The sequence below is a fragment of the Elgaria multicarinata genome, chromosome 1 (assembly GCF_023053635.1).
Source record: "Elgaria multicarinata webbii isolate HBS135686 ecotype San Diego chromosome 1, rElgMul1.1.pri, whole genome shotgun sequence".
NCBI lineage: Eukaryota > Metazoa > Chordata > Lepidosauria > Squamata > Anguidae > Elgaria > Elgaria multicarinata.
The window spans coordinates 136,347,611-136,375,267 of record NC_086171.1 but is presented as its reverse complement, the minus strand read 5'-3'; the positions used below and the strand labels follow the sequence as shown (position 1 = coordinate 136,375,267).

The window sequence follows — 27,657 nt, the reverse complement described above, 5'->3', positions numbered from 1 at the left end:
GGCCATCTGGGGAATCCTGGAGGACAGGATTAAGACCCAAAGCAGGTCAGATTTGGCCCCAGGCCTGAGGGTTTGCTTTAACTGTTGTGATGAAGAGGGAATTTCATGCATACAAATGACACCTGCTGAAGTTCCCTTTTCTATACAACTGTTAAAGATACACGAGCCTTGGCCTCCTTTTCATATGGCCACCCTATTCTTCCTAGCTGTCCTCTCTGTCACCTCTGGCCATCAATGTCAAACCATTGCCCTCACCCTCTTGGACAGCAATAGAACAAATTTCCTGAGTCTTAGTGGGATAAAAATCGCTCATTGCAAATCTTGTTACTATCTTTTCTTAATTACAATACAGATTTTAGGATTGCAGTGCAGAATACTCAGAGGAATAGTAAGAGGCTCACGGAAGAAGACAGGATTTTGGGGGGATGCAAACATCTAACCAATTGCCAAATTGGTAGTGTGTTGTTGTTGTTGTTGTTGTTGTTGTTGTTTTAAAAAGCTAACTGCAAGTCAAAGAATGATTTGTTCTAAACTTTTCCAAACTATGCTCCCTTATCACAAAATAATTTCGGACATATTGCAAGCAGCAGCAATTTTCTCAGCCAACTTTACAATTCATTTTCAAATTGGCCTTTTATAAGAGCTTGCTACAATGTTAATTATTGCTTTTCCTTTTCCCTAGCATTCCAGCCCTAAATCATGAACGAAAGACAGGGGTAGGTGGGGGGGGGGGAGTATCTGGTCAAATTACTTGTAATATGATAAAATGCCTTGTGTATATATTTTTAGTACTGGAGGATCTTGGTGCAGCTCAGTTTACATATTTACTCTTTTGCCAGCTTTTCTAACTTTATTTTTATTAATGAATTCTCTTTTGCTCTTCTGACATGCAGTGGTGGAAAGGAGGTCAGCGAGCACAGTTAATGAATCATAAAACTGCAGATTCTGTAACATTTTTAGTATATCCTGCATTTTTGCTAAAATACATTTGCATCAGGTGCAAATGCCGCAGATCATTTTTTAATGAGGCAGTGTGGCTATTTATCCTATTTGAGGGACATAATATTAGAAATGCATTAGCAATAATGGCTTCATTTTAATTATTCACTTCATCCACATATGTCCTTACCAGGCACCATGAAATCATTAGGCAATATTAAAATGTGCCATGGCATTCCAAAAAAGTGTAGGAGAAAATTACAAAATAAATTGGGTTTTGAATATTCCAATATGTAAGTGGTATTCAGTGGCTGGAGAGTTTGACATGCACACGTGTGGTGCAATTAGTACGGGAAGTGCAAAAAATGGAGAAAATTGCATTTCTCTCTTAAGGATTGATGTGGCTTAAAATGAAACTCTTAATTGCATATATGAAAAACGGAAACGCTGTACTTCAGACTAATGGCAAGTGATAATGGAAAGTCTACAAATGTTTCTGAATGTATTTAAGAAAGTCAAGTCCCAGTTTTTCAAATGCAAAGCACAGAATAATTTCATTTTTCTTTTTTTAGTGTTCTTGGGACTATATTTCTCTCAGTAGGGGCCATTATGACTTTAAACCAGTTAGGGACTGGGGAGGAGAATGGGGGCTCATCTACGTGGGTGCTTTGCCCCTGGATTGCTTCGGAGTGGCAGCAGGTGATCTACATGATGCAGCCGCCACTCCAAAACAATCCAGGGGCAAAGCCCTGAAGCTCCGGACTAAAGAAGTCGGGTACTTACCCTGACTTTTTTAGCTTGGAGCACAGCTCTGCGCCTCTGCAGAGCCTTGTTAAGAATAAATAAATAAATATAAAGGGGGGTTGGAAATCCCAGCAGGGAGGGAGCACCCCATCCCTCCCCCTTGTTCCCCCCCAGTTAGCTGTAAATGAGATCCTTTGCATTTACAGCTTTTTTTAAAAAAACAAGTCTAAAATTGGTATGCATTGAGCAAAATTTCCCTAAAATACAAATTTTCTTGCAGAGTTTTTTTTTTTTAAAAAAAATAAAAATTCAGATGGGACAAATGAGAAACTGTGAAACATTGACATAGAAAGATTTGTCCATCTGTAGTTTTGAAACCCTCCCCATATAGATTATGAGCCACCCGCATGCAGGGATCCCTCTCTCTCTCTCTCTCTCTCCCCATCGCTCTTAGCCAAAAGTAAAACAAACTGGTATATAAAAATTGCTCTCAGCTCTTACAAAAGTGGGGTGGGGGTTAAATTGAAATCAGTGAATATGCTTCATGTTAAAGGACAACTGATTTTGAAACTGGTGTAAGTTGAGCTAGAATCCTGTCCCATGTCTTTGTAGCAGTTTCAGCCTTTTTCTTTTCTTTTTTTAAAGCATTTTCTCTGATACAATATGCTACAAGAAGAAACATGCAATCATCTGTAAAATCTTTGTTTTTCAGCTCTGATGAAGCCTTCAGTAAAGTTAATTTGAATTACCGTACAGAAAATGGGCTGTCTCTTCTGCATTTGGGTTGTATTTGTAATGGTAAGTGTTTGAGATAGGATGCTTTATAACCTTTTATTGGCACGTTTAATTATTTTACTTGTTTTTAATAAACTGTAGGAATGTTATTATTTTTTAATCTGTTTGATATTTTGGCACTGTTCCCATTAAATCTTATGTAGGTATTAGGTGAAATATTTAAAACAACAATAAAGGGTGGATTTAAAGGTATTAGATTTAACCCATGCTAAGGATGATAATACAAAGTTGTTACTATTTGGACCAAAAATGGGGGAGGGGCATTAAAAATGTAACTAGGCAATTGCAGGGGTTGAGAGTTGTTGTTTTCTAAACTCCTCCTTATTATGCAGCCCAGCGTGAGTTGATGTTAGTTCTAAGTAAAAATGTGCAAAAAAATTAGTAATAAATAATTATGAGGATGAAGCAATCATACTCCTCTTATAATGTAAAAATGAGCCCCTAGTAATTATAATCAAGGAATAATAAGGTGTTAGATATTAGGAAATAAAGGGCAATATCCAATGTTCCATGAGTGGAAATCTGCCTACACAACAGGCCTTTCTTGTTCTGTCCTACCCTCTTCTCTTCCCTCCCCTCCAGTGCCTAAAATCTGCTCTGGTGGGTCCCCAATTTTCCAGAGCAATTGGGGGTGTGGAGGTGGGTTAATCCACTCCACTAGTAGATACCTTTCTGTCAGCACTCAGACACAATTGGATTTTACCTTAAATAATCATTGCAGGATGGAGCTCTTCTTCATCACTACGTTTAGCTGATGTATTTCATTTTCCAATACAATATGTTATGGGAGTATCTAATTGACTTCAGTGGGACTTAACATCTGAACAGGCACATATAGATTTGGAATGAAAATATACTACCACAAGTCTTCTACTTTTGAAAGTGGTTTGGGGTTTTCTTGGTTGTTGTTGTTTTGTAATTTAATTCATGTATGTATTATTTTTAAGTCGTTTCACTTCCCAATATTTATTATGCAGGTAATAAATCACACATTAGGACTCTTATGCTGAAAGGATTACGTCCGTCCAGATTGACAAGAAATGGATTTACAGCGTTGCACTTAGCAGCTTACAAGGTAAGCAGATTCTAATTAATTAATTAACTTGATTGATTTATGGTCTCTCTGTTTCTATCTCTCTCTCACTGCCTGCCGCCCCTGGCCTCCCCCCACCCCAACACACGCTTAGTGTTTGGCACTGCTATGACAATGAGCCAGTCACCAGTAGAGCTAGGAAACCCAGTTGTCTCAGTGCTTCTGTTGCTTGAGTTAATACCATAGCAGTACCTGGGTAGCAGGGCGAGAAACCTCCATTTCTTCCTCTGTGTTGCTGCTGTTGTTGCAGAAGCAGCAGGGTAAGGCAAGCAAGCAAGCAGACAAGAGAGTGTGGGTTTCATGGCTAGGCCTGTTCCCCTTAGGCTGGGGGAAGGAGTTTCAGGCGATCAATCAGAATCAGATTCTGAAGCAGAAGAGACGGCGCCAGAAACATACCAGCCTATATGGGCAGTGGGGGAGGTGACTCTCAAGGGCTCTTTGCCAGCTGGGAATGAACCTTCACCAGACCTTCTCTGAAAGGGTAAACAACACACAGTCTGTGGGAAATCAGTATTCTTCTGATGGGGAGGGCACTGAAAGGCTAGCTGTTCCTAGAGTACACTGCAGACTAAAACAAGCGGAGCTAAAGGGAAGTGAGAAAAGGTCGGCCTGGCTTGCTTCTCGCCAAAGGCTTCTTCAGAACCAGCCTCCCTGAAGTTAAAGCATTCTTCTTGAAAGGACAATTGTCTCACTTAGTCTACATACTTTTGCCTAAAAGTTGGAAGAGATGTTTATTGTCTGAATAAAGCTTTGTGGATTACGTGGCAGACCTCTTTATTGTCTCCCAATAAGGCAGGAGGTTTTGGAAAACCTGACAGTTGGGCATGGAGTAGTAAAGCGAGAGGGAGATGCATTTAATTCTTCTATGGTTCAGATTAAACTCTGACCTGGAAAAGAACTTTGGGGCATTGTCATATTGCTTGCCTCATATTTGGAGCAGGTGTTATCAGCTGCCAAAGTTAGTAATCCAGCCCTGGAGAGTATAAATGTTCTCACTTTTCAAGCAAGACATTTTACGCTTGCATATAAAAAGCATTGTAAGAAGTGATCCTTCATTAGTCTTGCCCATGATAAATTCCTGAGGTTTAATTACTAGAAATTGCCCTGTGTATCAGACAACTGATTCTGAAATATTAAACATGAGTATCTTTTTGCACTTGTTTTCAATATTGCAACAATTTTATTAATTTATTTGTATTTTGATAGCATGCTATGAAAGCTCATGGAAATTTATAACATATTAGGTTAGAGATTACATTTTTAGAACCCAAAATTCAAAAGGGACGTATTTGATATTAATTAATTTCCCCTTGATGTGTTTTTAAAGACTCTTTTATTTATATAGCCAGAAATACTTTGTTCATATCATACCGTGGAAGAAAATAGAACTGAATCGGGTCAGTTCGATCAATTTATGAAAGAGCTCTATTTCTGAGCTACTTCTTGGAGAATTTTTTTTAATGTTGAAATTTACATTAGAATGTTTGAGATCCAGTGTAGTGTAGTGGTTAGAGTGTTAGACTGGGAGTCAGGAGATCTCAGTTCTAGTCTGTACTTAACCATGATGCTCAGTTTGGGCCAATTACAGACAGGGCCGGTGCCAGGCTTTTTTGCGCCCTAGGCAAGGTGAGCTGCTTTCACCCACCCACCCGTATCCCCCCCACCCTCATATCCCCCCCACCCCAGGTAGGCGGAGACAGGTTACCTGTCCCTCGCCTGAAGTCCTCCTGGCTTGGTGGGACGCTGCGGTGGGGTGGGTGGGCAGCTCCAATTCCGTCCATTCACCAATGCCACCCCCAGCATCCCGGCTTGTCTTTGGCTGGGAGCCCCCAGCCGAAACCAAGCTGGGAAACTGGGGGAGGGCAGTCAGACGGCTCCACGTTCTGACTTTCGGCATGCACCGGAAGTCAGAACATGGAGCCGTTCCTTCCCTCCCCCCAGCGTCCCGGCTTGCGTGCCAGATGTCAGAACGTGGAGCCGCCCGCCCCCGCCCACCAGTGTCCCAGGTACGCTGGGGAGCAGGGCGGAAGGCTTCGGAACGGCGCACCCGGATGCTGCCCTCACTCGGCCAGAGCGGCTCTGGGAGTGGGAGGGCGACTTCCGGGGGCGCCGAACTTGGCGCTCTAGGTGGCCGCCTAACTGGCCTTTATGGAAGCGCCTGCCCTGATTACAGACTCTCATCCTAACCTACCTCACAGGGTTGTTCTTGTGAGGATAAAATAGAGAAGATGAAGATTATGTACGCCACCTTTAGTTCCTTGAAGGAAAAATGGCGGGATATAAATGTAATAAATAAAAAAAATCTCCATCTGTAAAATATCCAGTATCATAGGAAGGTCCCTTATTTTGAGTCAGACCAGTGGTCCATCAAGCTCAGGACTGTCTACTGTACTAACTGGCAGCATCTCTGCAGGGTTTCAGACAGAAGTCTTTGCCAGGCCTACTTGGACATGCTGAGAATTGGAACTGGGACTTTCTGCATGCATTGAGCCCTTCCTAATAGTGGCTGCTGTAGTTGTTGTTTAATAATTTCCTTGTCCATATTTCAGGACAATGCAGAACTTTTAACAGCCTTGTTGCACAGTGGAGCTGACATTCAACAAGTCGGGTATGGAGCACTTACAGCTCTCCATATTGCTACAATAGCTGGTCACCATGAGGTATGTTTTCGCATTTGCATGGACTGCAACAACAATTAGAGAAAAAGGCATGATAGATGTAAAAGTTATGCTTGGATAGGCTGAAAGGGGAGGGGAAGGAACCCTGTTGACGAAGTAGGTTTTATCTTTTAGTTATGGACATTTTGTGGCACTTTGGAAATATTATTGAGGTGGCTTTTGTTTTGTTTTTAAGAAAAATCTGTGCATTTGGAAATTAAGAAACAGTAGCTTAAAATCACAACACTTTTCTGCCCTAAGACATTCTGTATAAAATGTCTTTGAAGTACTATTTTTCAGGTCTTTGGATAATATTCTGCAGTAAATTAAAGACATTTCTTGCGTGAAATCTATCTTGAATCTCATTCCATGCATAATGTTACCACAAGTGTTTGGTCCTTTCATAACATTAGAATATCCTTGGGAATCATATATTAGTATTCCAAATATTCAAACTTTATACGCTTATCTGGAAAGTTACTCACCTTACCACTCTGAAACAATAAGTTAAATTTTACTAATTCCATAGTTTTCCAACTCACATTAACCATTAATCTTTTGCATTTCAAAACACCCGCTCCAACAGCCAGCGAACACTATTATTCCTTAAACAATTGAAATGATTTAAACGTTGTCAATGGGAAATCGCTTTATATTGCACTCTACATTATTTTGCACTGCAGGAATTCCTAAGTATGCTTTGTGTGGTTTTGCTTCACATTTATGAAAGCACGTTTTCCTTTTGCACTGTAAGATTCTGTTCAGTCTGATAGCACTAGTAGTCCTCCTTCTGGAAGTAGCCTGGGTTTCCATGTAACAAGCTTCTCAGAGCAATTGGACAGGAGGCACTTGTATATCAGTCTCTTCAGCCAGATCTACACCTCATGTCATATCAGTACAATCCCATCATGGTGACACTATAGCCCTCTTGCGCATTTACACCTCATAGTACACACAATGACATCTGTTGCTGTATTTTGGATAATACATAATAAAAAGCGCAGGAAATAACACCAGAAAAGTGGTATATGGAATACATAATGTACTCCAACAGTTATCAGTGCACTTCAATACTGATAAAAAGCACTAGTGTGGAGCTAGCCTTAGAAATCTGCACTTTTCCCAAACTCTTATAAGATTAGTACAGTTGTGCACAGATTTACACAAATAATGGTCTGGGCCATCGTAGTCAGGAATGGAAATAATTTGGAGGACCTGGCTAATTTTTCCCCAAAATATCCTCCAGATATTTAGCAAAATAATGCCACCTTTGGATTTGCCATTATTCCTGATATTAGACAGTGGTGAGCCTGCAGTGGTCGGTAGTACTTCTATTAGGCAAGATGCTGTCATAAGCATGGGGAATGTAGTACAGCAGTGTCTAGAAACACTGGGAGTTGTGGGGAATGCAGTTCCATGGTTCCCAGTTTCCATGGGGAATAGCCTATATGCCGATGGAAGCTTCTGGGGACTGGTGGATTCCTTTACCTGGCACTCTGTGTTAGTCTTTCCTGCGGTCATGTCTTAGTTCATAAGATAAGAAAAAAGGTTCATATTAGAATGACTGCTGGACTCTGGAGGTGTCTGGGTCCAGTCCTACTTGGATCACAGGGAAGGCAAGTGCCAGAACCCCCATAAGTTGGGTTTGCAGCCACAGTCACTGGCCTGGTTCAGACAACATGCTAAACCATGCTGCTTAACCACAAAATGGTTAAGGGAATGCATTAAGGTTAATGCAATCCTTTAACCATTTGTGGTTAAGCAGCATGATTTAGCATGTGGTCTGAACCAGGCCAGTGTGGCTGCTTAACTGCTAATTACAAATAGGTCATATAAGTAGAACAATCAGCTTTTGAACTCAGGGAGTGGGGAAAGGCAACAACATGGCTAAATCTGTCCTTAAAAATTCTGCGGATATCATGTGAGATATAAATGTAATGTGAGAATCTGTGTAGAAGTAAGACCCTCCTGTGTGGAAATAAGTCCCACTGAGTTCAAAGCATGTACAACATTGCAGCCCTAGTTACACACATAATATTGTTTTGCAAAGTTTAGTAATGAAATGAAAGCCTTCATTCATAGAGTTGTAACCACATGCTAAAACAACGGCTAATTTGTTCCTGGGCCAAGCCTAGTGCAGGTGCAGCAGACAAGAGGCATGCCTAAGTAGGCACTAAACCATGAATGACTGCAGGGCCTTCAATATCATGAGCAAAATGTCCCCACAGTTTGAAGCTGTAGCACAGATGGCAGCATACAAATGGGTCCATAACACCATCCCTTTATTCCTTTTCAACTAGATATAAAGCCTGGTCATAGTCAGAGGTGATAACAGTTTCTAGTAGCAAAAGAATAGATGTCCTCAGCTGCACATACCATATTTTTTTTTGCAAACGTCTCTACAACCGCTGCTGTGTAAATCCCAAACTCCATCTCTTATGGTTACAGCATTGGACTGTTATCGGTGCCCTTGATTTAGGGATGGGTTGTTCTGTAGGGTGACCCAGGACTTTTAGACAGGGAGAAATTGCATTTCCTTACCATCGCTCTGCTGCCTGCTTCTCTTCTGAGTTTGAAACGAGCTGAAATTACTTGAGGAAGAGAGTAGTGTACAGTTCAATAGGACAGTACCCTCTAGTGGACGTTTTATAATGCAACTTTGGATTTGCCATTATTCCTGATATTGCTGTGTGGTTTTATCCTGGTTGCGCTTTTTATATTGTATTTCGTAATTGTGTTTTAACCTGTTGGGTGTTTTACTGTGGTTTTAATTTTTGTGAACCGCCCAGAGAGCTTCGGCTATTGGGCGGTATAAAAATGTAATAAATAAATAAATAAATAAATAAATAAAACTTTGCCTGCACACGGCACGATACCCCCAACAAATCCTGACATATGTCAGAGTCCAGTTTTCTGAGGTTTATTTTTTAATGCTAAAATTGGGAAATGGAGCAAGAGAGGCAGGCAGCTCATGGTGTCATCAAAATGAGCCACGATCATGCATGGCCAGTCACCAGCTCGTTTCAAGAAGCCCTCAGAGGAAGGTATGAAACTACAAGGTTGTATCATTTGAAGATGGATTTTACAGAGAATTCTGCTGTAGGCAAGACACACACACATACACACCCCTTCGCTGAATGCCTACTGGAATTATGCAAAGGAACTATGTGACCTGACATCTCCTTAAGGAGTCCTGTCCCTCTCTTAAGATTTCCTATGTGGATTTCCTGTAAAATACTCAGATCCAAAATCTTTTTCCTAGAATTCGCTTTTAGTCATGAACCTTTTATCCTCACTCATACTACTTAGACCTCATTTCAGTCACTTCACACACAATCTCATTTCTTGTTGCCTTGGAAATGCTTTGTTTCAATCTAATTTATTTTTTTTTATTAAAAAAATCTGAAAGTGTTTAATGTCATGAACAGAATTACTTTTATAATGAAGGGTTCACAAGTTGTAAATATAATCTTAAATGCACATCAACTTGTGTTCATAATTCTTTTGGCTAAATCAGCCAGCAAGAACTCAAAATTACTTTCATATAAAAAGTAATAGAATTGGTATAAATGGAAAAAGAAACTTTAGAAACCTGTTGAATGAGAATAAGTGACGTTTTTCAGATGGTGAACAGAATAACAATTATATTTAGATAAAGATTCCCCAGTGAAATTTGCTAGGTGTGAAAGTATATCTGCTCAGAGTACAATAGGGTTTAAGCTATAGGCGTTTGCAAAGACATGTCCCATCACCTCTAAATTGATTTTTGATACAGGTACTTATCATAGAAACTTGTGGGTTGAAAAGCTTGTTCTGGATTATCTCCCCTACCCTTTAGGTGCCTGGTGGAGGAACACACACACTTTTCTCCCTTATGTGGAGATTGTCAACACCCAGCAAATATTTGAACTGGGCACATTTCTAAGTTAGACACTGGGTAGTATCCTATTGTGCTCATACATTCATGGGACCCTGGGTTGTGTGGTATAAATATAGCCTCAAACGAGCAGAGATGTTGTTTCTAGAATGTGAGAGGTCAGTGGAGCTTGGAGTGTTTCCACTCATTTATTGTTTATTTTTATAATTGAAAACCCCCCATGGTGGATCCCACAAGTGTGATGGAACCAATGAGGCAGAGCAACCCTATTGGACACTGCCCATTGTGTTCATGACTGGATACCAGTTTAAGGGAGTAGACACAGGTTTTAAAATTAGCCTTTACAATTTGACATGAGGAAGTTTTGTTCCAAATATCTGATTCAGGATATTAGAATTGCTTCTTTTTCTCTTTTCATTTTAAATACAGAATGTGTCTTATCTTCAGTGTGACATGACATGATGATGTAGGTTACACATAATAGGCCTATGCAGGCCTTTTAAAAATAACTAAGTTGTTTTTTTACACACAGAGAGTGACTTTCAGAAGGGAAGAGCCTCCTGTATCCATGGAAACTTCACATGATTTTGAATGCTAATTTTCCAGCATTTGAAATTGCATGGAGAGCCTCCACAGATAAGTTGCCTCCATGTGTTGAGGCTGATGGAAACAGACGTAGACTGGGGGTGGGGTGGTGGGGTTGCAGGTCCAGTCTTCTTTGTTTAGCTTACTGCCCTGAATGCTGCCCTCAACAGGGCTACTGTCGCAGTTCAGTACATGTTTCCGTTTTACTCACCTGAAGTTTTCTAGTTTAGTATATCTTACAAATACATTCTAGCCCCAACCAGAGATAACCTACATTAAAATATAAAAATGGCATGTGTCCATTACTATGTGCAGTAATTTGAGAGGAGCATACAAGGCTGCCTTATACCATAAGACCATCTAAGTATTATCTACACTAAGAGCTCATCTACACCAAGCAAGATATCCACAATGAAAGTGGTATGAAAGTGGTATATAAAAGGCAGGAGCCACACTACTGCTTTATAGCAGTATTGAAATGCCCTGATAACTGTTGGGGCCCATGACACATCTACACCAAGCAGGATATAACACTATGAAAGTGGTATGAAAGCGGTATGTGGTATGTGTCAAAGCAGTAGTGTGGCTCCTGACTTTTATATACTTCTTTCATACCACTCTCATAGTGCAATATCCTGCTTGGTGTAGATAAGCCCTATCTGGAAGTGGCTTTCCAGGGTTTCCGACTGGATCTTTCCCAGCACTTTCTGTTCGTGCCAAGGATGGAAGTTGGGACCTAAGTGTGTGCTCTACCACAGTACTAATGCATTCCATCCTTATCATCCTTGCAGCTAGTAGCAGAAATAGATAATAATCCTTCTAGGTCTTATCTTTGACCATGCACAGGACCTTCCTGCACCTTTTTATATACACAGGGCTGGTTTGCATGATCAATGCAGCTTAAGCTGTGGTCCATGCAGGATGTGTGCTGGGCATGATTTGAATAATCACCACTTGAGCATGGCTTGCAGTGGCTTTCGAACTCAGGTGGCATGGTTTATTGGACAGCTCAGTGAAAATGTCCACCCAGTGTGTGGCCACTGTAAAGAAGGCAAACTCCATGTTAGGCATTATAAGAAAAGGAATTGAGATTAAAACTGCCAATATCATACTGCCATTATACAAATCTGTGGTGCGACCACACTTAGAATACTGTGTTCAGTTCTGGTCACCACACCTAAAAAAGGATATTATAGAGCTGGGAAAAGTGCAGAAAAGGGGCAACTAAAATGACTAAGGGGCTGGAGCATCTCCCCTATGAGGGAAGGTTACATCAACTGGGATTATTTAGCTTGGAAAAAAGGAGGCTAAGGGGAGACATGATAGAGGTGTACAAAATTATGCATGGTGTGGAGAATGTGGATAGGGAGACCTTTTTCTCCCTTCAAAATACTAGAACCTGGGGTCATCCCATGAAGCTAATTGGTGGAAGATCCAGGACAAATAAAAGGAAGTATTTCTTCACATAACGCATAGTTAAATGATAGAACTCACTGCTACAAGATGTAGTGATGGCCACCAATTCAGATGGCTTTAAAAGGGGGTTGGAGAAATTCCTGGAGGTGAAGACTATCAATGGCTACTAGCCCTGATGGTTGTGTGCTATCTCCAGTATTCGAGGTAGTAAGCCTGTGTGCACTAATTGGGAGGGTGCTGTTGCACCATGTCCTGCCTTGTTGGTCCCTGGCCAATGACTGGTTGGCCACTGTGTGAACAGAGTGCTGGACTAGATGGATCCTTGGTCTGATCCAGCAGGGCACTTCTTACGTTCTTATGTTCTTAGGGTTAAACTATCTTCAAATAACCCAACAACAGCCCATGGGTTCACATAACACTGCAAGCTACGCCTAGGCAGTGATTACTCAAATTTTGTCCAGCTTGCACCACAATTTAAACAAACCACTCTGACTTGTTTAAGCTCTGGTAATTGTGCAAATCAGGTCATACAATGCCAATTTCTAAATCAGCCAGGTTTTCCTAAAAATGGTGCAATCTAGTGTAGGTTTGTGTTTGCAGAATAGCTGTGCTGCATAAAAAACACTACCACTGGATCAGGGGAAATGCACAGAACCTCTTAGTCCCAACAACAATACATGGGCAAAAGCAATATGATCACCATTGGTACTTATAGCTGCTACATTGACATGAACAGAGTAGTGTCAAGAATTAAGGCTGCAATCCTAATTACAGTTTCAGGGGAAGAAGCCCTATTGAACACAGTGGTATTTACAACCAAGAAAAATACATAGCATTGTTCTGCAAGTCTTCCAGTTTAGGGCCCAACTAGATTCCACTGCCTTGATGGCTTTTTAGTAAATAAGGCAATATATAAATGTTAATAATAAACACAATAGATAGTTAGGATGACAGAGTCAATTTAAAGTAGGGTACAAACAGTTAAGGAAAAGGTTTGAGTTTATCATGAGCATGTGACAAGTATTATGCTGTGTGTAGAACCAGAAAATGCCACAGTGATGTTTGTCAAATATAGCTTTGAATCTGAACTTCAAAGAGCTAATAAATCAAATGCAAAATTACTGCAAAATGAAAAGCAATCAGTTTTTAGTCATTGTTAAAGGAAAAATATTGAAGTTAATGATATATTAAAAGATTAACTTTGCCTCCAAAACATTGCAGCATTGATATTGGAAAACAGGAAGTGAGAGTTAGACATACACATCCAACACTCAATTAAGAGGATATTGTTATTCTTTAATGTTCCAATTGGCAACTCCAGCTAAGAAACAGTTGCAGTAAGATACCAGGACCAGATAAAACAACTCACATTTTTTTAAAAAAAAATCACATGCCATCAAATGCCTGAGAGTAGAAGGCAGTCTTAACCTGGCACTGAAAACATGACAACATTGGGCCCAGGTGGACCTCAGTGGAGAGAGCATTCCACAATCATGGGGCTACCACCATGAAGGTCCTCTCCCTTGCTGGCACCCTCTGAGCCTCCCTCAGAGGAAACAGTCTGAGGAGGGCCTCAGAAGATGAGTGTAGTATATGAGTAGATTCATACTGGGAGAGGCATTTCATCAGGTACTGCTGACCTAAGCCATGTAAGGCTTTATAGGTAAAAACCAGTAGGGATGGTGTGGGCATCCGATTGCGTCTGGTAATCCAGCGGGCAGCCTCCCATCTGGATCCCATGACCAGGCTCTCTGGGACATGGGAAGGTGTGTGTGCTTATCAAGTGTTGCACAGTCCACGAGTGACCACAGCCGCCAGCTTCTCCTTGCGAACCGACTGTAAGCTGGCATTTTACCTAAAAGCTGGGCTCCTGAAAGTGCGCAGATCTGATCAGTGGCACAATGGCTGCAATAAATAGTCATTTAGCAAGATTAGAGGTGTAAATGGGGCCCTTTACACCACTAATCTTGCAGAAATGCCATTTAAGGCAGCCACTGTGTGCCAGATCAGATCCACGCATTTTCGGGAGCCCAGCTTTTATGGAAAAAACCGGCTTGCAGGGAGAAACGGGTGTCTGCAGGCACTCCTGGACTGCCCACTGAGCAATCCAGAGTCTCACATGGCTCAGCTCATGCAGGTGAGCAGCAGCAACGAGACCACGAGTGCCCACTGCTCCAGACCCTGGTGAGTCTGTTCAACCCTCAAAACCAGCACCTTGAATTAGGCTTAGAAACATCCAGCGTAAGCGGAGCAAAATTTGTATGATATATTCAGCTTCTGAGCCAACTTCAAGGCATCCCCATGTACAGCACATTGCAGACTATCCCTGTCTACAGAGGGGCAAAGCTGGGCCACCAATCAAAGCTGGTAGAAGGCACTTTGTGGGACCCAGATATAGGGGCTACATTGTTGACCATCCTGTTATTATGTCCCACACTCTGAATTGTGTATAGAAAATTGCATGAAGCCAGTGTGGACACTAGGGGCCTTGCTAGATGAGGCGTTAGCACGCTTTGAGGCCTGGTTTCCCTGCTGTGCATCCAGATGGCGCACAGGGGAATCCGGGCCCAGGCCGCACCGAAGCCTCCCCTAACGCGCCATAAGCGAAGTCGCTGTGGAACGTCTAGCAAGGGCCGTGGCTTTTGCGGCTACTCAATTACTCGCGAGTAGCCGGGAAAAGCCACGGACTGGGCACAGCGCTCAGTGCTGTGCCTAACGGGCCAGGTGGGGAGATCCCGGGGGGGACATGGGGAATGCCGGACCGGCAGGAGAGGGGGATGGTGGAGGCTGGCACGGGAGACGGCGGAGGAGGGCGAAGGCTGGCACGGGAGACGGGGAGGGAGGGCGGGGAAAGAGTGGGCAGGAGGCATGGGAAGGGATCAGGAGCAGATGGGGGGGTTAACTAAAAAAACCCGCTTACCTTCTCCGGAGTCTTCGGGGCGCAAGTGGCCCCTTTAACAACAACAAAAAATGGCAGACACTGCAGGGCTTCCGCAGTCCCTGCGCGTCGGCCGTCTAGGAGGCGGGGCGGCGCGCGCTAAAGTTAGCGCGCCCTCGCCCCGCCTCCCTGCCGGCTTATCCGGCAGGGTCTAGCAAGGCCCTGAGATAAACCAGCTTTCCTGAAAGTTAGCTTTCCTGCCATTACTGATCATCCCAGGGGAATATGAGCACACTCAATTAATGTGAGGTTAAAATGAGGCCCAACGAGCTTGGATACCATTCTGTCTGAAATATCCTCCCTTAAACATGCCCCATGATCCTTTGCAATACACAGGCTCCTGAAAGACATGCAGGCTTCCTCACCAGATATGCTGACGTGAAAAGGTTTCCCTGTCAATAGAATGAAAACCAATGTATAAAGGAAACGGGTTTTGGAGACATGCTCTGATTTGCTTGCGGTAGGCTCTCCAAGACCAGTATCATAGGAAATGGATCTGTTTTAGAAATTTGCTGATGATATTTTAGCTATGGAGCACACATTCAATATAGGTCACTCACATTATTTAATTTACAAGGTCACATTATTGGATGGTCTTTTCAATAATAAGCCTTTGAAATCTTCAGCTGTGGTTTGTTGTGTCCATGGCCAATTCCATTAACCTATCCCTAGGTCTGTAGGAAAGGGGAAGGGTATATTTTATAAGCAGTTCAATATTCAGTCATTGTTCTTGTTGCTGTTGTTTAAAAAATATGGACATATGTTGGGGGGGGGAACCTGTGCTTATATCTGAAGTGTTGTCCTTGTCTCATACAAACAAGTATCTTGTCCCTGGCTTTTAAGCTTCTGCTACCCCACAATATATATCCCAGTGCTGTTTCACAATCTACAGTAAATGTGATCTCCGGGAATTGGGGAATGAATAACTTTATAGTCTGCTGTAAATCATTTTTATTGATGATGTGCAATATGCTATCTATGTAGTATCTAGATAGAACTGGGTAAGTGTTAGCTATGTCAGGACCTGGCTCTAAATTGCTGTCCAAGGCTGCTACAAACTGATCTGTTGCCTGATAATGATTAGAGTTGCATCTACAGAAGAAACTACTCCTTTAAACGGAAAAAAAGAGTTTATTCTTTTTGTTAACCTTTTTGTTGCTATATTTGCAGATTAACCAGCAAATTCACCAACCCTGAGTTTAGTCTTATTCACTCAAATGAGACATTATGGCCACAAGTTCAAGGACTTCTGGCTTATTGAGTCACCCATATATTATGTATCAATAATGTTTGTTGCCTATTGTTTCCATTTTTATTCCATCTATTTTTTATTATATAATAAAGAGAAACAAATTCATGTCAACGTCACAAACAAATGAGGTCATAATGCATGTAATGGACAAGTGCTATACAAGTGTACCTCATTGTTGAGATAGCCTTCATTTGTTAACTTTTTAGCCCACCCTGGCATTCACAGCACAAATCGATGCATGTGTACTCAGAAGTAAGTCTCATAGAGTTTAGTGGAACTTGGTCCCAGGTATAGGATTATAGCCTCATTTGCTTTTGGAGGGGGGCGGGATGTCCAATAATGGTTGATTGTGTGGCGCAACATCTAATTGTGTCTGTGTGGCAAATGAAATGAACAAACCAGAGACAGCCACTGAAATGAGTTATTAAATTGTTCACAGCTTTATTAATGCTGAATAGGGTTGGCAGAGGCATAGGGTGTGGATCCTATCATCAGTCAGCCTGACATTTCTCTGATTTTCCTTCCTGGCCTGCCTGCCAGGAGTGTTGGTGTTGAGTGGAAGGGTCAGAGGCCCTCCACGGTTCAGACTGCCAACGTGAACATCTTTCTCTCCAGCCTGGATGTGGCATGCTTGCAGGCACTGTGCTGGCTGGGTCTTGGTGCCACACCCACCCAGATCACTTAAGGGGATCCCACCTTGGGGGAGCAGGAAGCCCAATCCAGCTCCTTTCCAAATTGACCCAGCCCAATGCCTATCACACCTCACAAAGTTGTGTCATAAACAATACCATTCCAAAAAGACAGCCCACAGATAAATAGTTCAATTCACTTTTGTCATGAGGAAGGTGAAAACCCTGTTCCCCCCTTTCTTGCCAATTAGAAGGCAGGTAAAATTCTTTCCCAGCCCCATTAACTGGTGACTGACTTCTGTCCACTGAAAGATCTACTATTACCAGGGCCGGATCTACACTACTGTTTTAAAGCGTTTTATAACAGTTTTGACAACGGTATATGGAATGTGTCCTGGGCCCCAACAGTTGTCAAAACTGTTATAAAGCACTTTAAAGCAATAGTGTAGATCCTACCCTGGTGTGGGTGGGTGGGGAAGTTGGCAATGACAATGGCAGCAATCGACCCACGAGGCCCCATTCTTCTGTGTGCCAGGCAGACCAGAGAGGGAACAGCTTGCAGCTGCTCCCATTCAGTTTATCCCCTGAGGGCCCCACCCCACCCCATCCCACCCGAGCCAATCAGCCTTTTGATTGGCTCAGTGCTATCAGGCTGCAAGGACACGCCCACGCCCACAATAGCAGCTCCCCGGTAAGCGGGGAACTCAATTTCTCATCCTACACCCCCTGCCAAGAATTAAGTGTGAACAGTGCACACTAGAAAAAAAATCCACGTGTTCCTTGTGGGTTGAGAAATGCAAGAGAGAATTTATTCAGTCACTGTGTCAAGGCTTACTAAGAGATTATAATTCATATCTAGTATAATATGAATATATCAACAAAGGAGTAATATCATGGTGTACTTTACATTTCTGTTTATACGTGAAATGATCGGAGTTAAGGTAAAGTGCCTTTTGAATCAAAGTGTACCTGTATTGGTGAAGTATCACTGAAGCATTCTATTAATTTAAAATACCTCTATTTCAGTGTGGCCTTCATACAATCTTAAATCCTGGCCTATTGTATTTTCATTAAACTCTGGTTAATTCTTTCGGATTACTTCCTCTTCCTCTTCATAGTGTATTCAGTGATGTGATACCTGGGGATAAAAACCATTCTCTGTGTAAGAACCTTATGCTATCATAAATTCAGCAACAGCTGCAGCTATGACATGTTGGCAGGCTTGGATGAAATAATGAGATGAAACCTATCCAGTGCATAATTAATATGTTTAGTATTTATGCTTATATTTTACACTAAAATCTAGCCCTTCCAAACAGAATTACAATAACCTAGAACTAATTATTCTTTCTGCATGCACTTCTTGATTAAAGAGAATTCAAGCCTGCATATCATTAAATATGTGTGTGTGCGTTGTAGGTGAAAATAATGAGATATTTCACATTGGAGTTCCCAAAACTCTAACGCATGTGAAAAAATATGGAACGATTCAGGCTAAAGTTTAGGACAGACACAACATTTGAACTTTGTACAAGCATTTGCTGGTCTACAAATAAAAGGTTCAAAATTCACTGTGTTTGTACATTGCTAATGTCTGTTCAAGCCACTTCCAGCACACTTAAAATCTTACATCTTGTCTTCAGCCCTAGAACTGAGGCCTCAGCTAGACCTAGCAGTCTAGCACAATGGACAGGTGAAGATCCCGTGATATTTTTATTGCAAGTTCTCCCCTTGTGCCCGCCATTTTGTTTTTTTCTTAAAGAATAAGATGCGCATGAGCACTCGTGTGCAAATAGTAAGGTGTTTTTTTTTAAAAAAAAAAATCCCTCTCCCCCCACCCCACCCCCGATGGGCGCAGTGCTCCTGAGGAGATTTGCGCCCTGTGCATGAGTTCCGTCTCTTCGTGAGAAACCACAAGGAACCGGGACAAACCGGGACGCTCACACACACATTTTACAGTCTCAGGCCTGAGACTGCAGAAAAAGCAGGCCTAAAGTATAGGGCGAGATCCCGGGGCAAGGGAGGGATCATCTCTCCCTGATCCCGGGATCCTGTCTAGCTAAGGCCTGAAAGAAGTGTATCCTCATGATTAGGTATGTTCTGTCTGCATTTTAGAACTGTCAGGTGCCTTTCGTTCCATTATCCACTCATTGACAGAATAAATGTTTTCCCCATTTCCTGAATTTGTGCAAATTCACACTTGTAAAAATGCACAACCCCCCAAATGTGAAAACCCAAATGTGCAAATCCCACACATTTTTCATAGTTTAGTCTATAGCGGGAAATGTGCATTTTTGGCCAGTGGTCCGCCCCCATTATTTTATGTATTTTTCTACAACTACATTTGCATAAAATTCTAAAAACTGTTTTTAAAAAAGTGGTCTGCTACTCTGCAGAGTCTGTGCAACTCCGGGAAAGCCAGTCCACTGTGGAGTCCGTGGGTCAGATTTGTAGAAATCCAAATTCATTTGATTCCATTGCAGATTTCTCCAACATCCCTACTCATGACCACCACCACCGCCCCTTGATTTCTATCCAGGAAGTAAATCTTGGAACCTGACATACTTTGGAGGGCTTGTTAAAAGTGGTTAGAGCTTCCATTTGGTTGGCTCCTGAGCTTTAGGGAACAGGCCCTGAAAACTAATGTGTAAAAACAGTGTGAGCTATACTTTTGTTCTGACATAGAGACCCTCCTTATATCACTAGTATATAAAGAGACCACTCAGCAATAAAATCCTAGATGTAGCAACCTTTAAAAACAAACACATACGTAATTGCAGCCCTCTTTGTATAATGTGCTGGATTCAGGAGCGTGTGAATTAATTGTGCACTTAATCTTTAAGTCCAGCCTAGCATCTGGACTGACCCCTCTTCTCCTGGACTAGGAGAGCCACTGTTGCAGGCCTGTGTTTTGGAGCCCTGTCAAGGAGCTGTATAAATCCTGTTCAATAAATCTGTTATGCTTGCAACACCTGTGTGAAGCCTGAATGAGCAATCAAGATTCAGCAGACAATACAGATCATAGGTATTCAGCTGTTGAATGTGCAAAAGCCAGGAGTGTGAACAGGAATTTATATGTGAAAATGGAAGAAGCAGTACTATAAAAAAAACAAATTATAATGCTCAAAATTAACATTTCCGAAATTTCAGTTGCCACTGGGGAAATGCCTGGTAGAATACAAAGTAGAAATGTTTAGCCTTTCAGGAACTTCATTGTAAAAATTGTAGGCTATACAGGCTAGAAGTATGCATTTAAGCTGAACCATAGTTTTAACTTTTACACTGTTCTGTAAAAGCTGCCACATAATAATGCACTTCATTTCACAGTGATAAAATCATTACTGCTGGAGAGGCATTTAGAGAGTATAGTAGTGTATATCATGAAATGTGTACAAATACATGAACGATGCAGCATATAAAAATTACTGTGGCCTCCAGGGGAAAGTGCCCAGTTTTACTGGCTTATTCAATCACGATCATGATTGTATCACCTCTGGCGGACTGAAAATCACCAAGGTCATCCAAAGCCTGTTTGAGTGAATGATACCATGGTTCTATAGAGTATTCCCAGTGTCCATGAGGAGTGAAATGTGAAAACACCTTTAGGGATGCCGGCACAGTCTGCAAAATGAGAAGTGGGTTGGATCAAAAGCTGGTACCCATGTATGAAAAAAGGGGAAGAGAGAATACCTGAAAAATATATTTGATTGGTTCAACTATTTGTTTAAGAGTCTTTCATGCCTTGGAATCCAGAGGTGGTTGTCCTGACATAAATATTCAGTGTAAAAATTAAATAAAATAGAATAGCTCCGTTAAGCTATAGGCTATCTCTGGTCAGATAGGACTATCGGAAGCTGCCTTATACCGAATAAGACCATCCATCCATCTAGCTCGGTATTGTCAACATGGACTGGCAGTGGCTTTCCAGGAGTTCAGGCAAGAGATTTTCCAACCCTACGTGGAGATGACAGGGATTGAAGCTGGGACTGTCTGTGTGCAAAGCAGGACCTCTAACACTGAGCGAGGGCCCCTTTCAGTGATGGCAGAGAAACTCTCTTTTTGTAAGCAAAGAGTATTCAGAATATTGCTTAATAGCATGCTTGTGTAGTACTTATTTCTGCATACATTAACAACATTAAGAGAGCAACCCTATGGACCCTAGACAGTGCCTAAGGGGCCATAGGATATTTCAGATTCCCAGATCCGAGGTTGGAGACAGTGCTCTGACCTCAGAGATTAGAATCCAGGCTCTGTCCCCACATGGCTGGCAAAGAAAGAACCACACAAGCTGCCTCTCTGAGGTTGGGAACTCAACTTTGGAGGGGGAGGAAAGGGGTGTTTCATTGGATGGGGAGGGGAGAAGCCTGGAGAGGCCAGGGTATGAGTTATTCTGAGACCTCTCCTGCCTCCTTCTCTTCCCATTCAAAACACCCTGCTAGATGGGCAGAAAACCCGATCTATCAATAATGCAGACTGGGAGGATAGGGAGGCAAAGAGGCCCCAGCCCCGTGGGAACAGGGGGAGTCTGCCTCAGAAGAGGAGGCTGAGCACCCCCCGAGTCCCAAGAGGTGCTGCCACCAGAGGAGGCAGGCCCAACTCAGAGAATTTTGACAAAAGTGCCAGGCTGCAGCCGAGGTCTAACCTGTAAGGGAAGAGGCTCTTCAGGGCTCCCTCACAAGGAGGACTCTGCAATCAAAGTGAATGACGGCAGCTGGGGCTTTCGTGGGGCTCTAGCAGCTCCTGAATAAAAAGCCCAGGAGAAGCTTACAGAAGCTGCTGGAAACAATGTCTGCATTTGACTCTGGCGTCAACCTTCTGCTTGGACCCCACTATGCATGTGACCTTGGCCTGGACTTATCTACTCTTCCACATAACCCTTTTTGTCTATACTGCCTGGCTTTGCTATTTTGGACCTGACTAGAACTATTTGTGGCTCAGCTTGCCCGTGTGTTTTGCCTTCAGCTACTGATTCACAAGACCCCAGCCCAGCCTAACCACACCATCCCAGGGGGAAATAGGACAAATATTATATTTCACCCCACAAGTTTTCTGTCACACATACACACACACACACATACAAACACCCATATATATACACACACACCACACCCAATAGTCAGTCAGTATTCCATGGCTACTGAACAGACTCTGATCTCATTGTGCTGGTTTGTACTTCTTGAAATCAAGCCTACTGATACTTTCCCCTTGTGTGTGGATTGTGCTGTTTTGGCTACATAAGGACTAGCTTTTAGTATATACAAATGGGGCTTGTAACAAAACGTTGTAGTATGGAGTGTTCCTGTTCAGGGTTCCAGACAGCCGGCTATGCCCTTTGCTAGGATATTCCTCCACCACCACTACCAGTTCTCCATTCCCACCCACCAACAGACGTGCAGCATTCTGTGGCAATTGAGCATTCTCAATCCCCATCAGGCTATTTTGGGGTCCTGCCTGGATTCCCCACCCCCCAAAGCTCTTTTGTATTTTTGCAAACCTTGGGGTTTTCCCAGGCCACCTGATATTTGTGTGTGGATGGTCCTGTTTCAGCTATATAAGGATTAGCACTCGGAAAATGAGTTTTTAATTAGTATTTAGGATGGCAAGACATATGGAACACTTGGACGTTGGTTTGTTGTTGTTACTGTTTTCTGCAATGCAACCACAGAGGAATTGAAGATATGAGGGGTTATGTTTAATCCTTTCCCTGTGGGATATTTTCCTGAAGAAAACTTAGGTTTTTCACCCATGGAGAGAAGACATGGGAATCTCCTGTAGAAAAAAAAGCAACTGCGGAGGAGGTGCTTTGATCAGAAAATGGCCCAAGGAATAAAAAACTTTCCTCCCTTGCTGCTGCTTTAATCAAATTTACATCTCCTCTGCCCTGAAGCTGCATTTCAGATTACACATATGCTATAATTATAAAATGATTATAATAATTGTTCATGTGTCCCTTGCTTCTTTTCTAGTATGTCCCTTATATCAGCTTGAAGACAGAAACACCCTTCTCATCTCAAATATGACAGATAGATGGATAGATAGATAGAAGAAAATCTCCACCTCAATTCTGTACCGTTTCCACTAAAACTTAACCTATATGAGAAGCAGTTGGCAAAATCACTAAGCATTAATTTATGTTACAGGTGGTAATTTCTAAAAAGCTGTTCAACTTTAGTTCCAAAGGCCTGGTGAATATAAGAAATTTAGGCTGCCTTCGCAGGAGGGAGTTGAGAGAAATGTATATAACGACTCTCAGGGAACAATAGTTACAGCTAAGGGCAACTTCGTTTTCTACATGGAATAGTTGCATGCAAAGTGCACAGGGTTGGTGTCAGCACCTGGCATGCTTGGTCAATTACTGAGGCCTCAGTGCCCTGGCATGGCCCACTGCTGATGTCTGTCCTCCCTTAATTTTTTATTTCAAGCAACACCAGACAGCTAAGTTTAGCTGCTATTTTATTTTCACAGAATGGCATGGATATTGCAGAGAGCCAGGGCATTGTAGGAAATTAAAATGACAGGCCCCAGTTGGAAACTCGCCACGAAGTAAAAAGAAGAGGCACCATTAAACATGGACCTGGACAAGCACTCCCAAAATTCTCTGCTAATCCAAAATCCTGAGCAAATCCAAGTGCATATTTAAATAGCATAGTTTCTTCTTAATTTCTGCCAAGGACATGCTGCAATTTAAAATCAAATAAATATGATCTGTTTATTCACTGACTTGTGGCTATGATAAGCACTTTGCCACTTGAGAAAGCTCATATTCATTCTACATAAAAAGAACAGTAATTGTTTTCCCATTTACCTTTAAGCATTTAACTACACTTCAGGATATTCCTGCATAACAATTGCCTCTTAGTGTAGACTAGATTTTGTCTAACGCTATGGAAATGCCTGCCCAACTATATCTAACTAATTTCGAAAAACGGAGTTAAGTGCAGTCTCTCATTGTCAACGTCATGTGGCCAATAATGAGTTGCCAACTGGAATTCAAGAAGGACAATAAGCATTATGGAACCTATGTGAAGAGTCTACATCTGTCAGACAGAAATAAGAATTTACTGAGCCAACTGTTTCCCCCCCCCCCCTTCCAATTTGAGTCTTGGATGCATACAAAGCAATTTAACAAAGCCTTTGAAAAGACGTACCAAACCAACTAAAATAACAGAAGGCAATCTAAAAGAACCATGAAGCATCACAGAATATTTGTGTAGCTAACGTTTGTGATATACAGTGTGTGTGTGTGTGTGTGTGTGTGTGTGTGTGTGTTTAGGTTTTTTTACACTTGTAATACATTTACCCACAACCATAAGAACTATGGGAAGGAGAAAGGAATGGCTGATAAAATCCCAATGTTGGAAAGTGACAAATCCCAGGGTCCACAGGGCACCCATGGGATGAAAGTGAGAATCAAGTAATAGGGCTCTGAGAGACAGGAAGTAGTGGAGGCAAGGCTGTATCTTCCATCCATGCAGGCTTTTTAAAAAATAATAATAATATGGCTCTTAAGTGCATGGCTTGCACAAATTCACACGTAGAATGAATATTGTGGTTCTACCACTTCTAAATTGTGTTCCTGAAATTCTGGTGACTAAAGTAAAAAATCCAGAATGCTTTCATCGGCTGTGTTCACACAAAACTGCCCAATTGCTCCTGCTTGGCTCCTCCCACCAGTGGGAGCAGCTGCAGTAACCAGGATCTCACAAACAAGAAAAAGCTTTGTGTTACTCAGACTGGGACTTCAGAATCTGACATGTTCCGGGAGAAACAAAGTAGAAGTCCCTGTTTGGTAACACTAGTAAATTTGGTTTCTTCCTTCTGGTGAATTCCTGGTTACTGTAGACACGATCTCTGGTGGGAGGAGCCAAGTTTGAAACAGTTGGGCAGCGTGTACCAGTAGACTTGCTTGTGAATTTTGCCTTATTTTTTGGTATGTAAGCAGCCATTGAATGCATTGCACAGCCACTCTGGACCAGGAAGCTTTCCTTCTGGTCATACATCAATAAATATACATCCCTCCAATTGCATTATCTCTATGTTCTGCATTCCTGCACTATTTTAATCCTTCAGTGTTTAGCCATTCCTTGTAATCTCACAACAATTTGCAACATCAGTTGGGACTTAAATCAATTTTTATGCAGCCTTAAGGCTCAAGCCATTATGCAGTCCAAGCTTGAGCTAAATGAGCTTGAGCAAGACTTATGGATCTTTAAAACTAACCAAACCCTCTAATGTTCTTTGTCAGAGAGTGAAAATACATGCAGAAAACCAACCAGGATCTTTAACTATGACAAGAAGTTAACAATATTGTAGGCACAACAGCTGATCCGGCTAAAATTTGAATTGACAATTGGATTTTCTATGTAAATCCACAGCTTGGAACTCAGAAAATTGCACTGGAAAAAAATTCCTCCTGAAGGTTTGATGTATTAGTAGTCTTTGATTTAAGAACTTTGCCACTACTTTCAAAGTTATGGTGGTGGGAGAAAGTATTGCATTTATTGTTGTGTCTAGTTTCCAGACTTTTGCAATTTTGTTCCCATGCGTTTCAAACATTCGTGTGCAACTTTCATCAAGTTGAATAAAAGTTGTATGTCCAATGGGGACATACAAATGATTTTAGATCATCAGGAGCATTGAATGGCTAAAGTTTGGATAAAAGGGTGTGATACAAGTAAAAATGTGTTTTGGTAACAAGTGCATACAGAGACAGCTGCATAATGAGATGGAACATGATATCATTGAGAACAAATTGAGATAGAGGGTTGAAATAGCAGGAGTCAGCTCACACACACCACAATCGTACCAAATTTCCTACGCACAAACGTCCTTGCAATTGTGCTCACTTATATCTGTGTGGAAGAAATAACAGTTAATAGCAGACTGAGCAGCTATGCAAGTGCCTGAGTCACAGTCTTCCCCATTATGGTGAGATGCACTCCATTTTTATTTAATTTATGGTGATTATTTCCAAATTTGCATCTATACATTTCATTTAGCATATGCAAACAGGTGTCCTTTTTTGTGGGTGATGGATAAGTGGTCACCTTAAAAGTATACACAATATATTCCATAACCATAGTGAAGGCAGACTTTTTGGAGCTGACTTTGGCAGCTCAGAAGCTGATGTCGGTCATACACTACTTTCTCCATATCATTGGATATAAGTGCAATCTTGAAGAAATTAATATGTAGGAAAATAAGAGCCAGTGTGGTGTAGTGGCTAGAGTGTTGGACTGGGAGTCGGGAGATCCGGGTTCTAGTCCCCACTCGCCCATGGAAATCCACTGGGTGACTTTGAGCCAGTCACAGACTCTCAGCCCAACCCACCTCACAGGGTTGTTGTTGTGAGGATAAAGTGGAGAGGAGAAGGAGGATTATGTATGCCGCCTTTGGTTCCTTGCAGGAAGAAAGGCGGTATATAAATAAATGAATAAATAAATAAATAAAACCAGTTGTTCTATTGAATGTTTGAGTGTGAACCACCCCTAACAACTTTACTTCAGTGGCTTTTGCCTGTTGACATTAACTGCTGACACTGCATTTTGCATTCAGATCCACTCAGAATGTTACACCTCTCTGCCATTATTTCACTTTTACTAAGGAAGCATAATTAGTGAGCAAATGTGGATTCTGCTAATTTTGATTTCTGGGTAACTAGACAGATTAATTTACAACTCCCAGCTTCTGAATAGATTTTTCAATGTACAAGTTTGAGTTCTTTAATTTTTAATTGCAGATAGATGGCTTGGAGGGGGGGGGGGACATTGACCTAATTATATGTGATGTTTCATTAAAACTATAGCAAGATGAGCTCTAATTTACCTTTTTTTCCTTTTTTAGCTTTGGGGGCTTTTAATAAAAGCAATTAAATTGCATTATGTTCATTACATCGAAGAGAGAGGAGACATTATAGACTACCGATGTTATTTTGAAATTTTGGCCCTCTGGCCTTTTCCACTTTTTCTCTTCCAGTTTTTTCAGACCCTATTTTAGCTGTCTTCCCAAACAGTAGAATATGCAGTCTACAACTTTGTCAATTTTATAGAACCCTACACATTAAACACGTACATGTACAAGCTAGACATGATGATGATATGATGATGATGCAGACTATGGGTAAGAGACTGAACTGCAAAGGACGAACTCATCAGTTAAAATCTCACAACTGCTGTGAACTCACTAGGTGGCCTTAGGCAAGCCACTCTTTCTCCCCTCATCTTCAATATGGGAAATAATAATATTGATGTACCTTACAGGGGTGTTGTAAGAATTACAACTAGGTAATGATTGTGAAGTGCTTTGAACACTTGCAATTGCTGTACAGACATTAAGTTTTAGTTTCTTGATGCCATGGATGGATATGGGAATTTACAGGGTTAGATGAAAAACAACACCATAAAAAAAAAAGTCCTGGCCCTGAGGAACTTACAAACTAAGTTTAGACCCAGGTTGGTGGGAAGAAAACAGAAGGAGAAGGAAGGGAACAGGGCATGAATAAGTCAAATTGCACCGAATAACGCTTCATGTCAGTTGGGATAAGGCCAAAAGAGAAAAGTGGGGGGGGGGGACTCCTTTTCATGGAAAAGGTGAAATTTGAGGTCAGGTCTGGAGGAAGAGATGGAGAGAGAACACTACCTGGAAAAGGGGAGGGCAAGTAACTAAATTATGTCTCTGATTCTGAGACAGGCAGACTACTTCAAGCAAAGTGTCTATGGCTCCTGCAAAAATC

General features: G+C 41.8%; 1 protein-coding gene across 1 annotated transcript in view; it reads left to right on the top strand.

Moving 5' to 3' along the window:
* TNNI3K (TNNI3 interacting kinase) overlaps window positions 1-27,657 on the top strand; it is a 209,668-nt gene that overhangs the window by 8,336 nt on the left and 173,675 nt on the right. The window contains exons 3-5 of the mRNA XM_063137406.1: window positions 2,396-2,481; window positions 3,456-3,553; window positions 6,121-6,231. Of these exons, the coding sequence (XP_062993476.1) occupies window positions 2,396-2,481; window positions 3,456-3,553; window positions 6,121-6,231 (295 nt within the window). The remainder of the gene's footprint in view (window positions 1-2,395; window positions 2,482-3,455; window positions 3,554-6,120; window positions 6,232-27,657) is intronic.